Genomic DNA, 14,064 nt, shown 5'->3' with positions numbered 1-14,064 from the left:
GTGGAGTAGGGATTTTTTCTTTTAAGTAGTAACTATGTAAACAATGGTAAATAATGCAGAAGGCTAACCAAAGTAAGACTCTGAAGACAGATCATAAGAATTTGAAAAAAGCCTAGGTTAGCAGCAAAGAGGGAAATTCTGCTGTCAAATCTACCTACACAACTGTGGGAAAAATTTTGACCTAAGATACTTTGGAAAGCTTCTACCCTGTGAAATAATGGAAGTTTACCTAAGATGGAAGTTCTGAATGTTCACATTTCTGTAAGGAGCAGTTTTTCTTTGACACCACAACAGCAGCCCTTCCTTGGCAGAGGTCTCTGTAAGACACCAAGGAGTTAAAAAGAAAAATGTTAAAAGTGCTCAAGAAATTCTCTTCTTGTCATCTGAAATGTGGTCAGCCATCTGAAACTGGTTAGCATAAGCTAACATGTAATCCTAAAAGATAGCCATGCAAGTGAAGTAATGGGGCTCCATTAGGACACAGACATCAGCTCAACTGGAACAACTCAGATGGAGTCCCATTCTGCACAGTATTTCTGGGACATCAGAAGTTTAAGAAATTACATTAGTTGGACAACAGAATGTATACCTGGGGAATAATACTGAATACAAATGAAACAGAACTAAACATAAAAGATTTTGTTGGTGCCTACATGGAATACACTTGTGGTCTCAGTCCATTTGCTTATAGGGAGGTATAAATGCTGAAGAAATGCCTTCATTATTTGCACCCTGTGGGCATCTGAGTGCATAAGTAAAGGACTGAAAAGATCAAAAAGACCAAACCACTAGGTCCACAGTTAATGTTTCACAGATTATGGGCAGGACAGCATGCAGACCTTGAATTGGCTCTATTTTTGTAGCAAATTGAGATTAGTTTCTAGAATTCTAGACTTTTCTCAGCCTAGACTAGATTTAAAGAGTATTTTAACTGCAATGCACTTTTTGGAGCCAGTTTCCAAGTGAAAATTAAGGAAAAAAAAATCTGAAGCAGTGAGAAAAGAGAAGTGATAGAAAGAAGAGGCATGTAATCGGATAATATTTGGGAAGAAGGATAGAAATGGACAAGACTAGAAAAGTATGTTGGAAATAGGACAACCATACAGGGTACAGCATAGTTTCAGGCTACTGACACTCAGGAACATAGACATGTTTCTATCTCTATAACTGAGGGACGTGCCTAGAACTTCTCCGTTTATAAAGCTGTCTCAAGGTCTCTGTCAGGAATTAGATTTTCCCTCCAGAAATGGATTTTGGCACAAGGTAGGGAACTTGCAGTATTGCTTTCTGTGAAAAAATAGTTACTTCTTAAAACATTCATCTCACTTGCATACAATCTATATAAAATGTTTTAAACAAATTTCTTAATTACTTAACATTCGTTGAATTACTCTTACCTTCCACTGAAATATCCTGAATAGCAAAGCGAAGGATGATAGTCCAAATCATACCCAGTGTCATTTTCACATTGCCATCAACAATTTCTAAGGTGAAAAAAGACATAACAGTATTTTAAGAGAAAACAGAAAACACATTCTAATCATATATTTGTATAAATTATACACTGTATCAAATAAATACATTACATTTCTACAATAATTTGTTATTTACAATAATTCATTATTTACACAGACTTTACCTGGGTTCATTTTTCAACAAATTGATGCTTCTGCTACCCTGGCAGTAGAACTGAAGATTGCTGAGATTAAGGTCTGTTTAGCTCTTCCATTAGCTCTTCTTTAAAGTTTGAATAATATCAGCCTTGCTGCTCTCATATATGAAAGAACTGGGGAAAAAATGCTTTTATACTAAATTGTAAGAAACTACAAGATATTAGCAGTTTTAAGTAGGAATTGAGAATTTATCAAGGAGATGTAGGAATTTTTAAATGACTTGGAAATCTACAACACAGACTACTTTTTTTTTAATAAAACAACATTCAAAAGTCCCTTTTCCCTTTTGAGAGTTCTACACTTGGTAGACTGTACTATGGTAGACTAGAGTCTACATACAACACAAAGTACTAGGAACATGCTTTTTCCAACCCTTCTCACATATACAGGCGAGCCTCTTCCAAAGCCAATCCAGTGCTCCTACACTGTCTGTAATACTAACAGTGATACCAGTTCAACACCAAAAAATGTACTGCCAGAAGACTTGGGTGTGGTGATAATGTTAAATCAATCTGCAAAGTATGGTGAGAGACTCAGAAGAACATTGTGAGACTATAAAGGAAGTCCAGCACTAGAAGGTGAGGAGGTGGGAGGAAGAGAGAGGGGAACTGCAGGCTGCCTTTCCAGTCACCTCACACCAAATGAGCAGGGGGGCAGGGAAGGCACCAGCTGCTCTCCCACTTGAAAGTCACCTCCAGCCCCCCTCAAGAAATGGTGCAGCTGTGGCTGCCTGTGGGCCCACTGGTGTTCTCCTGGGGAGAACAGAAAGGGAGGGAGCAGAAAGAATTTCCTCAATTTAACATCAAATGCCAAAGGAGGTGCCAGCAGGAAATGCGGTCGCTCTGCTACTTTAAAGTTGCCTGAATCCAGGGGCAACTTTTACAGCACAAGGCAGCTGCTGTCCCCAGGACCTGAGATACACACTAATTTGCAGCAGTATGTGACACAAGCTGTCATTTGAACCTATGGAATTAACAAATGTGGTATGAGACATCTCACCCATTGCTAGTCTATACTAACATTGTTAGTGTGATAACCCAACTTTGTATATGAATGGCTATTTTTCTGCGTTCCCCTTTGTATTCTACATCCATTTTCCAGAATTCTTACCTCACTTTGTCTTCCATGCATTATTACTATCTCATTTGCCCTGAAATATTTCAAGTGTCTTTAAATCCCCCAACTTACATTTTTTAGCCAAAGACCATCAAGTGGCAATTAAGGCATGTAGCTACTTCTTTCCCCTCTCACCTTCACAGTCATGTATTTCATTGCATTTTGATCAGCTGTAGATGTCTCATAAGTATATACAGTACAGAAGGTTTTTTTGAAATGTAAAATAGATGAATTTAAATACACAGTAGGCATTGCTGATTGTCAGACAATCAATTCATGGATTTGCATAATCACTACATTGTTGTTTTGATATACATATCCAAATTTACACACACACAGTGAAAAAGCAAGAGACGGAACTTTCAATGTTGTGCATGAAGAGACTTTTCAAGCTCTTTGCCAGCTTTGATCTCTCATCATCTACCGCTAAAATAAGATATAAAAAAAAAAAAAAGTATAGAAGACAAGGAAAAATATCTAAACAGAAGGAAAACAAAGTTTCTAAATGCTGAAAAATATGGGTGGTGAAAAAATACTGATTCATTCCTATCATTTTCCTCTACAGGCCAATAAAAAACTTCTTGATTATTTTCTTCACATTGCCTGTTTGATCTAGCAGAAAAATAGTTCCTACACGTCACATAGGCAAAGCTACAGCTGACCTATGAAAACAGGAAAGGAGAGAAGAGGACAAGATGACACAATAAAAAACTGCCAAGGAATAAAGCTAAGCAAAGCAGTGTGGCAAGGCCCCAGTGTTTTGGTTGTGATTTTTTTTTTTATTCCTTCTTTGATGTTAGGGTGTGCTTTATTTATTTATTTATTTATTCTAACCTTCTTGTAGCAGATTTACAGATCATTTGGTCTTCAGTATCTCTCTCCCTCCCCAAAAAAGCAAGGCAGGACTGTTTCCTACTAACAGCATATTTATCTTTTATGGTATTCCATATCTTAGTTCTTTGCATTCAGGATGCAATTACTTTGCAAATGGAGTCATTGCATTTTTATTTTTTTAATGGGAAAACATCTAACTTGTGGACTATGAAAGGCTCATAAGGATTACTTTCATGTCTTTAGCTTTAGCTTCTTGACTCTCTAGCCCCATTTCTATCACCAATGGAGAGAGATGCTCTTCCACAGTGCAGATCAGAGTAGTTAAATTGGGCTTCTGCTCAATATCACAGTTAAAGGTGGTCACCTCTCCCTACCCATTTCACAAACTACCCAAGGAAGTCAGCCTTCAGAACACTAACAATGGCTTATAAAGAATATTACTGGTGCCTTAAAAATATTAAATTGAACTTTGTGCTGATGTCCCACAGGAATCACTATTTCATCTTTGTTTTGAGGCCCCATTTTAAATGGCAATTGGTCCCTTTGAGACTACATGCTCTTCACCACACAGTATGTCAGATAATAACAGGTGATCTTCACCAGGTTTAGATACAAAACTTTCATGCTTTGGAAATCAAAAAGTATTCCAAGTATCCATGTAACTCAGAGAATGCCAAAACAGATGGGTGTAGACAAGCCCACATGGCCCATCCTAACACATACAGACAGAAAGTTAAGGGGTTAAGGATGTTGATAACAATACACTCTTAAGAAGCCTGCGCTCTCCCTCCTTGCTGGCATACATTTCCATCTTCATACAATAACGACTATCCAGTCAACAATGCTGAAAAATGCAACAAAATTAAGAGGATATGAAGCATGTTTTAAATCCAGATCAGGTTGCTGTTCCAGGCCCCAGGACCGCTACAGTAACAGTTGTCAGCCCAAGTGGTGGTAGGGTAGGGCTGATAAGTGTAGGAGGAAGTATGCAGGACAAAGGGGCACAGGGACTTTTTAAACAGGTACTGGTGCCAGAGGTCCTACACTGTGAAATTATATCCAGTCAGATGTAATATTACATTGCTGCATCAGCACAGCATTGTGCCTTAGATAACTGTAGTAGAGGGAACGTGGTAAACTTAACAGGGCACTAAGCATGTCTGGGCATAGCTGGACTTCTGTTCAGCCTGTTTAGAGTAGGAGGGGAAGGCACACAAATCTATCTGCTCCTGCCCACGTGGATGTAATCTAATGTGTGTTAGTAGCCATACTTGAGATAGTGCTATGTCTTACAATGACAGGTTCCTCTATACTTGTAAACTATGATAGTAACTGGGTGTTTTTCTCCTGTGCTTCCATCCAAGAATTTAAAACAGTTTTTAAATGCTAATGAAGGAAGGTTTACTCTTAATCCGCCCATTTTACAGATCGAGAATTCCAGAAACAGGCAATAAAAGCCTGCAGCCCAGCCAAGAACATCCCCTTAATCTTCTCGCTTACTATGGCCTGTTGTTATATGCAGCAAGCAATATTGAAGGCATGGACGGGCATCACCTTACAGCAACAGGCTGAGCACCTGACACTGCCTCTTGTCACTGCCTCCCTTCCAGAGGGAATTACCTATTTTGACAGAGCATCTAAGTTCACTGCAGTTGCTGCCAAGGGGAGCAGCAGGGTTAGCTTAAACTGTTTTAATAGCTGATCTGAGATACCCCAGGTGCTTTGCCTTCAGGTGATACAGGAAGTACTCACATGCTGCCCTCTACTCTGAGCTCCCTACCAGTAATAAACGGCAATAAACTGGGCAAAATGAGGGAGATGGAAGTGCAGAGGGTTGACCTGCTCCTTTCAGCAGCAGATATGACCTGTTGTATCTCAGTTTAAATGCTCCAACCTTGCCTGAAAAACCTAGGAGTGAAAACACTTGCCCATTGTGCAAACTGAGATCAGAGAGAATGCCCTCTCTGTCCCGCAAGATCCTCCTTTTGCTACACTCTTGTTTTCTGACAGGAAGGGTTGGAGTCCCAGCATGACCGGACAGAAACTACCATTCATTTGCTCTAGACTGTGTACTCTCAATATTTCTGCACCAGCTATCAGACAGGCTCCCGTATATTTGATCTTTATTTCCACACATAAACTGTCTCTCCAGTACCCTCTGCTGTCTGCCTAATGCCATGTCGCTGTCAGAATACCCTTTACTTGCAGAGGGTTTTAGGGCAGTGGCATATTTTTCCATCCTGCTTCATTTAATTGAACAATGGGCCCAGCTGCCCCTCACTGTCCGTACAACTGATGGAGGGGCCAGGGAACTCTGAAACGTAGTAGAGCTCTTCTGAGATCTGAAGTGCCTTTGGGAATCACCTTATCTCCCCTCCCCTGTACTAATTTCTGCTGGGACACAGTTAATTTTCTTCACAGTGGCTTGTATGGTGTTACGTTCTGGATTTGTGATGAAAATAGTGTTGATAACACACTGATGTTTTAGTTGTTGCTGATCAGCGCTTACACAGAATCAAGGTCTTCTCTGATCCTCATACTGCCCAGAAAGCAAGTAGGCTGAGGATGCACAAGAAACTGGGAGGAGACACAGCCAGGACAGCTGACCCCAACTGACCAAAGGGATATCCTATACCATATGGTATCATGCTCAGCAATAAAAGCTAGGGGGAAAAGCAGAGGAAGGGAGGACTTTCAGAGTTACGGTGTTTGTCTTCCCAACTAACCCTTTTGAGTGATGAAGTCCTGATTTCCTGGAAATGGCTAAACGTCTGCCTGCTGACGGGAATTAGTGAATGAATTCCTTGTCTTGCTTTGCTTTCACGTGCAGCTTTTACTTTACCTTTTAAACTGTCTTTATCGTACCTTACAAGTTTTCTCACTTCTATCTTTTTTATTCTCTTTCCCATCCCACTAGTTGGGAGTGAATGAGTGTGGGGCTTGGCTACCTACAGGGTTTAAACCACAACACCCACTGATGATATATTAAAAAAAAAAAAAAAAAAAAAAAAAAGGTCCCCGTTACGTGCCTATAGATAGATGGATGGATTTGGACTCAGATGGCCCATCCACTTCAGTCTCAAATGAATTAAGAATGAGTCCAAACACGTTCTGCCCAGAGAATATTGATTTCTTTTGGAGTTTGGAGTTCTCGATCTAGAGCCATAATGTATTTGGTGAATGATACTTGAGGAAGCAACTAGACTAGGTTAAACTGCTGTAGAATCACCAAAAGCTGATGGATTTTTCCATTACTTCTACAGATACCCCTATCCCATCTAATATCCCCCTCCTCCAGCCACAATCAGCTTCCTGAGATGAAGGTTTGAAAGCCAGAATAAGCCTGGGGAAATCAGACAGCAGGAAGAAAAGGCTCATAAATTTATCTAAAAGGCCTAGCAATGTGAATAGAACACAGCTAGTGCTTCTCACTGTGATACTGAGGTTACAGCCAGTGTTTTGCTCTAAGGTCACATAAGAGGTTGCCCCCAGAAAGGACAGAAAATCATTGAAGCTATGAAGTCAAAAGTAGTTGAATATTGTGCTAGACCCATCACTCCTTTGTATGGCAATGGATGTGCAAAGCATTGTACAAATATCTCAATAAACCAGATAGTTCTAGACAGACTTTTGTCCTTTTTATACCATCATTTGAATCTCATGGGAAACTTAGGTTTACTTGCAGTGAGAGCCTGCTTTCTTTTGCTCAGTCTACATTTATCAGCATTTAGTTAGCCAAATACATGTTTTTATTTTACTGCCTAAAAAACTGAACAACGACAAAGTAATAACCTTATTAAATAACATCTCAACCCACTTTCTTCAGGTGTTCAGTCTCTCCACAGCTGGCATAATTTCTTTTGATCACTCCCTTAACTCTGCATCTGAATTTTAAAAGCAGAGCTGCCATGCACAGTCAGTCTCATAACAAAATGGAGGTAGGTCCCAGCCACCTGGCAGTGATACCAGCCTTCATCTTGTCTGAAAAATATCTCCTAAAGCTAAAAAAAAAAGATCCCAGATTGGATAAGGCATACCCTAGAATCCAACCTGATTTCTAACATTTATTTTTAATACCTAGAACTTAAGTCAGGTGCACCATCTCTGAGGGTACGTTGTAATAAGCTCTGTTACATACCTTCTGCACCAATTGACACAAGTTTCACTCCTTTGCTGGCAATATAATCCAGAGCTTTGTTGACATTAGCAATTTTATGGAAGCGCATCTTCCCTCTGTCCGGTTTCGGTAGTCTTTCCCCTACAGGATAACAAATTTATTATGTTTATTGTTATATACACCTGACTACAGACACTGAAGTGATCATAACTCAAGAGTGAACATGCCCTGAACACTGCCTAAAAGTTAGCATTTATTTTAGCAGGTGTTTTTCTGAAAGAATGTCAAATGGCTCTGAACGAAACCCCAAAGGGAAAATTCAAATATCAAAGCACCTTACTTACATCTTTCTGATAAAATAGTAAAACCAGAGTAAAATTTTTATGCTTGGCCTAAACACTTAGAAGATACGTGAGGGCTTCCTGCTTCTAGACTTCTGGTTGACTGCTATTGTCCGCTTTAGAGTACCTGAATATTAAGAAGGTGGGATATTCTCATCACCATTACCTGCTGAACTGTAATGAGAAGCTGGATGTTATCCAACAAATCAGCCATAGCATCCTTCCAAATCTGACCAAGATTGGTGGCTTTTAACACCTTATACAGAACAGCAGAGCAGCTAATTTCAGAGCAAAGGCTGATGAGTTTGGATAAATTTACCTTCTCAAATGATTATGAAAAAGAATAATTTCTGGAAACATACTCTCCATTCCATGAAAAATAATCATTTTAAGATCTTCTTCCCCACTGAAATCTCCTGCAAAAATGTAAACTATTCTCCATAAGAAATCTTTTTTTCCCTTTTTCACCTTTATTGTGTGTCTTCAACTCTAGCTGAATGCTTGAATGCCCCTTCCCATTCAGGGGCATTCTGAGGGTACCTTGGGGACTGCCCCTCTGAACAACAGAGAAAAAAAAAAGTAAAGCAAAACTTTTATTCTAAAAGTGGAATAAAATAGATCTGTAACCTATTTTAATTGTTAGAGGACTGAGACTAGGTCCTCATGGTTTATGGTTTGTCCAACAGCACCGTGATATCAGTGATACGCCGATACGCTGTGAAGCCCTAGAACACAAGCACAGAACCCTAGAACAGAATACTTTGTACATAAGGAAAAAGCAGAGTTTTTTTTTCTCCCTTTTGTTTTAGTGTGTCTCATCTCTCACTTTTAAACCCACTTATAGTTTATGTTCACTATTGCGAATTGTTAACAAATATTGTTCTTTTAAGAACGTTTCAGTAAGCATGCTGTAAATACATAGCAAACTTTAACCAACCTGAGATAACTTCCAAGAGCAGCATCAGTTTGAGGCCATTCCTGAAGTCCTCCTCAATGTTCTCAATCTGTGTGCCTGCTTTCCTGAGGTGGGAATTGCACCAGGCTGTAAATGTCTGTAATAGCAATTAAACAAACAAAAAAAACCTTATCAACATGTTTTTTTTAAAAAAAAAAACCTGCTAAGCCATCTGAGCAAATGCTGCATCAGAGACTTCCACAGCTGGCTAAGAAATCTGGGTGTTCAACTCTCATTCATTTTATACATGTCACTGAGTTCAAAACTGTTAGCTCATGAAGATCATATAATTGCTTAATCAGAAGTAATCTTGTGCTAGATTCCATTTGCGAATGCTTCCCCCAGAGATCTACACAAGAAGGTAAAATTTGTCATTACTACATTTAATATTTTGTGATCATATAATTTTATGTTGGGACATATCCTTTAGAAATTCTTCCTGAAAATAAATATTGGTATGTTATCATGGAAGCTGTGGGACAGCAAAATATAGACAATATCATGTATAGAGGCAGAAACTTCTACTACTTTAATTCATGGCAGGATAAACTGTTCTTATACAGATTATCTATTGCAGGGACAGGTAACATGCATGTAAGAACACTTTCCAGGATGAAGTAACAGAAGAGAGAGAGTTTATACAGCAAGGATACCAGCAAAATTGCATCTGCTTCTACTTTAACTACAGTAAGAAACAGAATGCCTTCTGAAAACACAGATAATTAAAACTGATTTTGAAAGTTTACAATAATTGAAGTGCGGTAATTTTACATTCAGACCCTGAATATATGGTCTGCCTTATTAAGGATTTAATTTTTAAATTGTGTTATATAGTTTTCAGAAAATTACTACAACTTTTTGAAACAGACAAATGAAGATACTTAAGTTTGCAGGGTAAAATTGGTCATAAAAGCAACCACGAGCATTTCTCTCCCAGTGGAGAACAACCACGGCTGCTTTTACTTGTAAAGATGAAAAGCAGAAGTAAATTCATTGATCTATAGAGATCATATACACATAAACTTTTGCATAAATGAAATCATAACAGGGATCATTATAAAATTTATTAGTTAAAATTCATCTTTTTTCAAATATTTGTTATACCTCAACCTTCTGAAAAAATCTCCTTGCTTTTCAGTGACTGTTAAGATATATAAAGCAAGTTTGTATTTACTAGGTATTTAGGTATAAAATAAGGCCGCACATTTTAGTAAGTTAGACTTCAGATACTTAAAACTGTCAGATATTTAGAATTCCCTTTCTTTTGCTATTTGTAATGTGTAATAGTTTTAAGAACTTTTAATGTAACTAGTTTAAAAACTAAAATAAATCCCAATTTTCATTGCAAAATTTCCTTTGGCCTTATTTTTTCTCACCTGCTGTTTAGATTATTTAATTTTTGATCTCTCAGTAACAGAATAAGAAAGGACAACAGATGAAGGCATAAACTTTCCTCGGAACTATGTCATGTAAATGCTGGACAGATCTCGTACTTTCAGAAGATACAGACTAAATTTTCAGAAATGGTCTATTCTCAAAAATGCAACATTCTGTCAGAGAATAACATTTTGATTGTTGTAGGCTTTGATTCAATTTATGTAAAGAATTTCTGCATCTTACTGGGATTTTGTCTCACAGTGATAAAGAACAGCTTGCAGGACATGTGCATTGTTCTGGTACCTGCAGCTTCATCTCTGATTTTTTTTTTTCTTCAGTATCCTTATCTTTATGCCACTTAGAGGATCAGTTGGGTACCAACCATGTGACCATAATGCAGATTTTTTCCCCCAATGTGATGGAAAATATGGTCACTTCATGTGGCACTGAGTTATGGACATAATACAGGGCATACTGAATATCCCGGGGATGTGGCCAGTCATAACAGAGGGGTGGCTGCAGAGTGCCACTTCGAAATATCCCCAGTAAGCCTTTTGGTACCACCATGACAGAAGAATGAACATATCTAACAGCAGGAGGGAAAGAATTGATTGTCACAGTTGGTGCAGAAAAATAACTGTATTTATCAGAAGCTAGAAGTTAAAAAGAAGCACTTCCTCTCGTCCTGGAAAATAGCAGCAAATTTTCACTTTCTTTTTAACTTCATTAAACTTTGTTTTTTATCAACTTTTCCTGTCCAACTGAAAGAAAGAAGCAAGAAGCTCTATGGATCTGGGGAAGTTGTGCAGTGAAATAGCTAATTCTAGATACTGAAAGAAAGGAGGAGAGAGAAGACTACTGGAAGTGGTTCTAAGCAGTGGTCCTGTTGACCTGCAGAGGATGAGTTGCAGGCAGTGGCATAAGAAAGTTGCTCTGTGTGCAGACATAGATAAGTTCAGCTGCAGCATCTCTGCAAATAAAACTATTTTAATAAAGGGATGTTAGCTTGTAAAGCAGTCATTCAGGAAGGTAAAACATAGCTCATTTTAAGATAACTAGCTTCCCTGAGCTCATGGGGCACCTGAAACTGAAGCATGTTATGCATCACAACAGAGATACTAGGCAATTCTACCCTCAGGGCTGGATATGATGGAGTCTTAGGATGGTATTCGGTTTGGATCATTATAGGGCTAGGATCTAGTTTCTAAGACTAATTTGTCTGCCCTGAGCTGTATCTTGTTCTATTGATACGTATCTAAAAGGCTTAACACACTAAGTCATTTGCAAATACTATAAATTATAACAAGCATTCTTCAAAGGAACAATATTATGGTAATATGTGAAAAAGAGCTGAAAGCACTCAAGGGCAAATGTACATGAGCTTTAAAGAGCAATTTGGCAATAAATATTAGAAAGCTAAACCAGTAAATAAATGAGCTTTTCATGAATTGCTTAAGTGATGGACATGCACTTATTCGCAAATGCTATTGCAGTTTATAGAACTGTTCCAAGCACACAGTGCTAAACTGAATGGGGAATTTGGAAGAAAACCACAGACATTTCCATCTCTTCTTTGAGACATTTATAGTGAACAGTTTGAACTTGTACCACTCAAGTAAATGAGTTTTCCCTGTTCTTCATTTCATTCAGAGTTTAATGGCAATGATCCCACCAGTAAAGTGGTCTTAAAATATCAATCTGATTCCTACTGTGAAAGACTTACTTCTCACTTTCTTATGAAGAAATGGAACATGGCAATTCTTAGCTCATATATGCATATATAAGTATATACATAAAAGCAAAGTAGAATCTTGTCCACCTCTAATCTCACTGCAGTCCTCTACTTTGCTACTACAGCAGACAATTCAACTTCCTGGATGCCACACTGGTAGATATAGAACACGAGTTTTATACGAAAATCCCAAGGTTTTTCCATAATTTAAATTCTTTCTCTTGAAGATAGACATTTTTATGGCACTGAATTTGCTGAGAGACAAAGTGAGTTACAAAAGCTCACTGAATCTTGGTGGCAAAACTAAAAATATCCTTGATATTCCAACACTCAGTGCTGTTCTCTAATTGCTAGATAACACCTCTTCCCTCCTGATCTGCACACCTTCTTTCCTCAATATTGTTAATTTTATGAAGACACTAAGCAACCAACGTTGCTATGATACAAACAAGATGCTACTATTGCTGAGTCAAGCTAATCTCAAAAAATAGTTTGATGTCAGTCACTTGTTTTATGGGCTGCCTTTTTATATCTGCAGGTTATTTACAATTGTTTCCAGCAATACTGGGGTTTGCCATTGGAACTGCAGCATTCTGAATGATAAACTTGGAGTTGCCTGCCATGCCTCCATTCATGAGGAAAATTAAGTTCTGCTAAGCTCTGCATGGATTCTTTATTTAGACTTCTTGTGTCTAGGTAGTCTAAATTTTATCTTCTATATGTAGAATAAGAGATTTAGATCTTTAGGTCTTTAGATCTTTAGATCTTTATTTAGGTCTAAAAGACAATTTCTCCTAGTTTTCTGTTTTACCAGTGCACTTCTGTTCATGAAATGCTGCTATCCCTTTCTGAGAGCTGTCTTGTGCCCCACACAAAGTGTAACTTCAGGACATACTCCTCCAAATATAGCTTCATAGTTTGGAGCCTTCCAAATTGGCTTACTTTCCAAGGACTAAACATGGTTATAGGAATACTACTGAAGGAATTGTTTACTATTTGTTTCAGTGATATATAAAAGCTGCTGCAAAATTTCACTTCGAAATTTTAACACTTTCCACAACTCACGTTTTATTTAACACCCCATCCTTCCATTCTCATTGTGATACCACTTGTTCAAAGCCTAAATTCTCACTGTTTGGTTTTAACTAACATTTCTATTAATAGTCACTAAGAAACAATTCAAAGCACGTGTAAGTTCTGGAGATCAAGATACAGCCAGCATACAGTACCCTGCAAATTTGTAATCCATTGGGATTTAAAAGCTATTAAATGACTTAGACAAAGCAAATTCCTTTTTCTGGTGAACTGTACAGCACATTTCAGAGTATCAGATTGCTCAGAGAAATAAGGCAGGACTGAAGGCACCAAGTTGAATACCAGGAGTGATAAGTACCTAGAAAGCTAGACATTTCTTTTTAGAATTTATTTACCATAGGTGACTCTACAAAAGACAAACAAACAAATAAACAAACCCTCTCCTTTCCACATCTATTACTAGAGAAATTTGGCTGACATTCTTGGATAGAAGACTACAGAGGAAGAGATGCAGGGCAGGAAGTCAAACAATTCAGTCCCACAGGTACATTTTCTCTTAATGCATTATAACTCTGTCATGGGCATATTTTGGAAAAGCTAACTCTAGAAAAGGGAGCACAGTTTATGTTCTATGCCCAACTATCCTCACTGTGAAGACCACCAATATCATATTCTCCATAATTTGGATTCATAGATCTGTGACTATAAGACTGTATTTGAGAAAAATAAACTTACCTGTTAATTTCCTCAAGCCACTTAATTTTACAAGCCCTTGACAACTAGAATTGAAATCAAGGACAGTAAAACAAGATAGCCCTAATTATCTATCAGCTGACTATAGCTAATGACAAGAAATAACAGGGCATGCCTGCTCTGCAATACAA

The 14,064-nt window shown here is 38.1% G+C and overlaps 1 protein-coding gene across 7 annotated transcripts in view; it reads right to left on the bottom strand.

The window, feature by feature from the left end:
- The window catches only part of ACTN2 (actinin alpha 2), a 67,679-nt gene that overhangs the window by 36,049 nt on the left and 17,566 nt on the right, over positions 1-14,064 (bottom strand). For all 7 annotated transcript variants that reach the window (XM_035558896.1, XM_035558910.1, XM_050709626.1 and 4 more), the window contains exons 2-5: positions 9,019-9,133; positions 7,762-7,881; positions 1,398-1,484; positions 230-317 (exon numbers count right to left, since the gene is read on the bottom strand). In XM_035558896.1, coding sequence (XP_035414789.1) covers positions 230-317; positions 1,398-1,484; positions 7,762-7,881; positions 9,019-9,133 — 410 coding nt within the window. The remainder of the gene's footprint in view (positions 1-229; positions 318-1,397; positions 1,485-7,761; positions 7,882-9,018; positions 9,134-14,064) is intronic.

The sequence above is a fragment of the Cygnus atratus genome, chromosome 3 (assembly GCF_013377495.2).
Source record: "Cygnus atratus isolate AKBS03 ecotype Queensland, Australia chromosome 3, CAtr_DNAZoo_HiC_assembly, whole genome shotgun sequence".
Lineage (NCBI taxonomy): Eukaryota > Metazoa > Chordata > Aves > Anseriformes > Anatidae > Cygnus > Cygnus atratus.
This window is presented reverse-complemented; position numbering and strand designations above follow the sequence as displayed.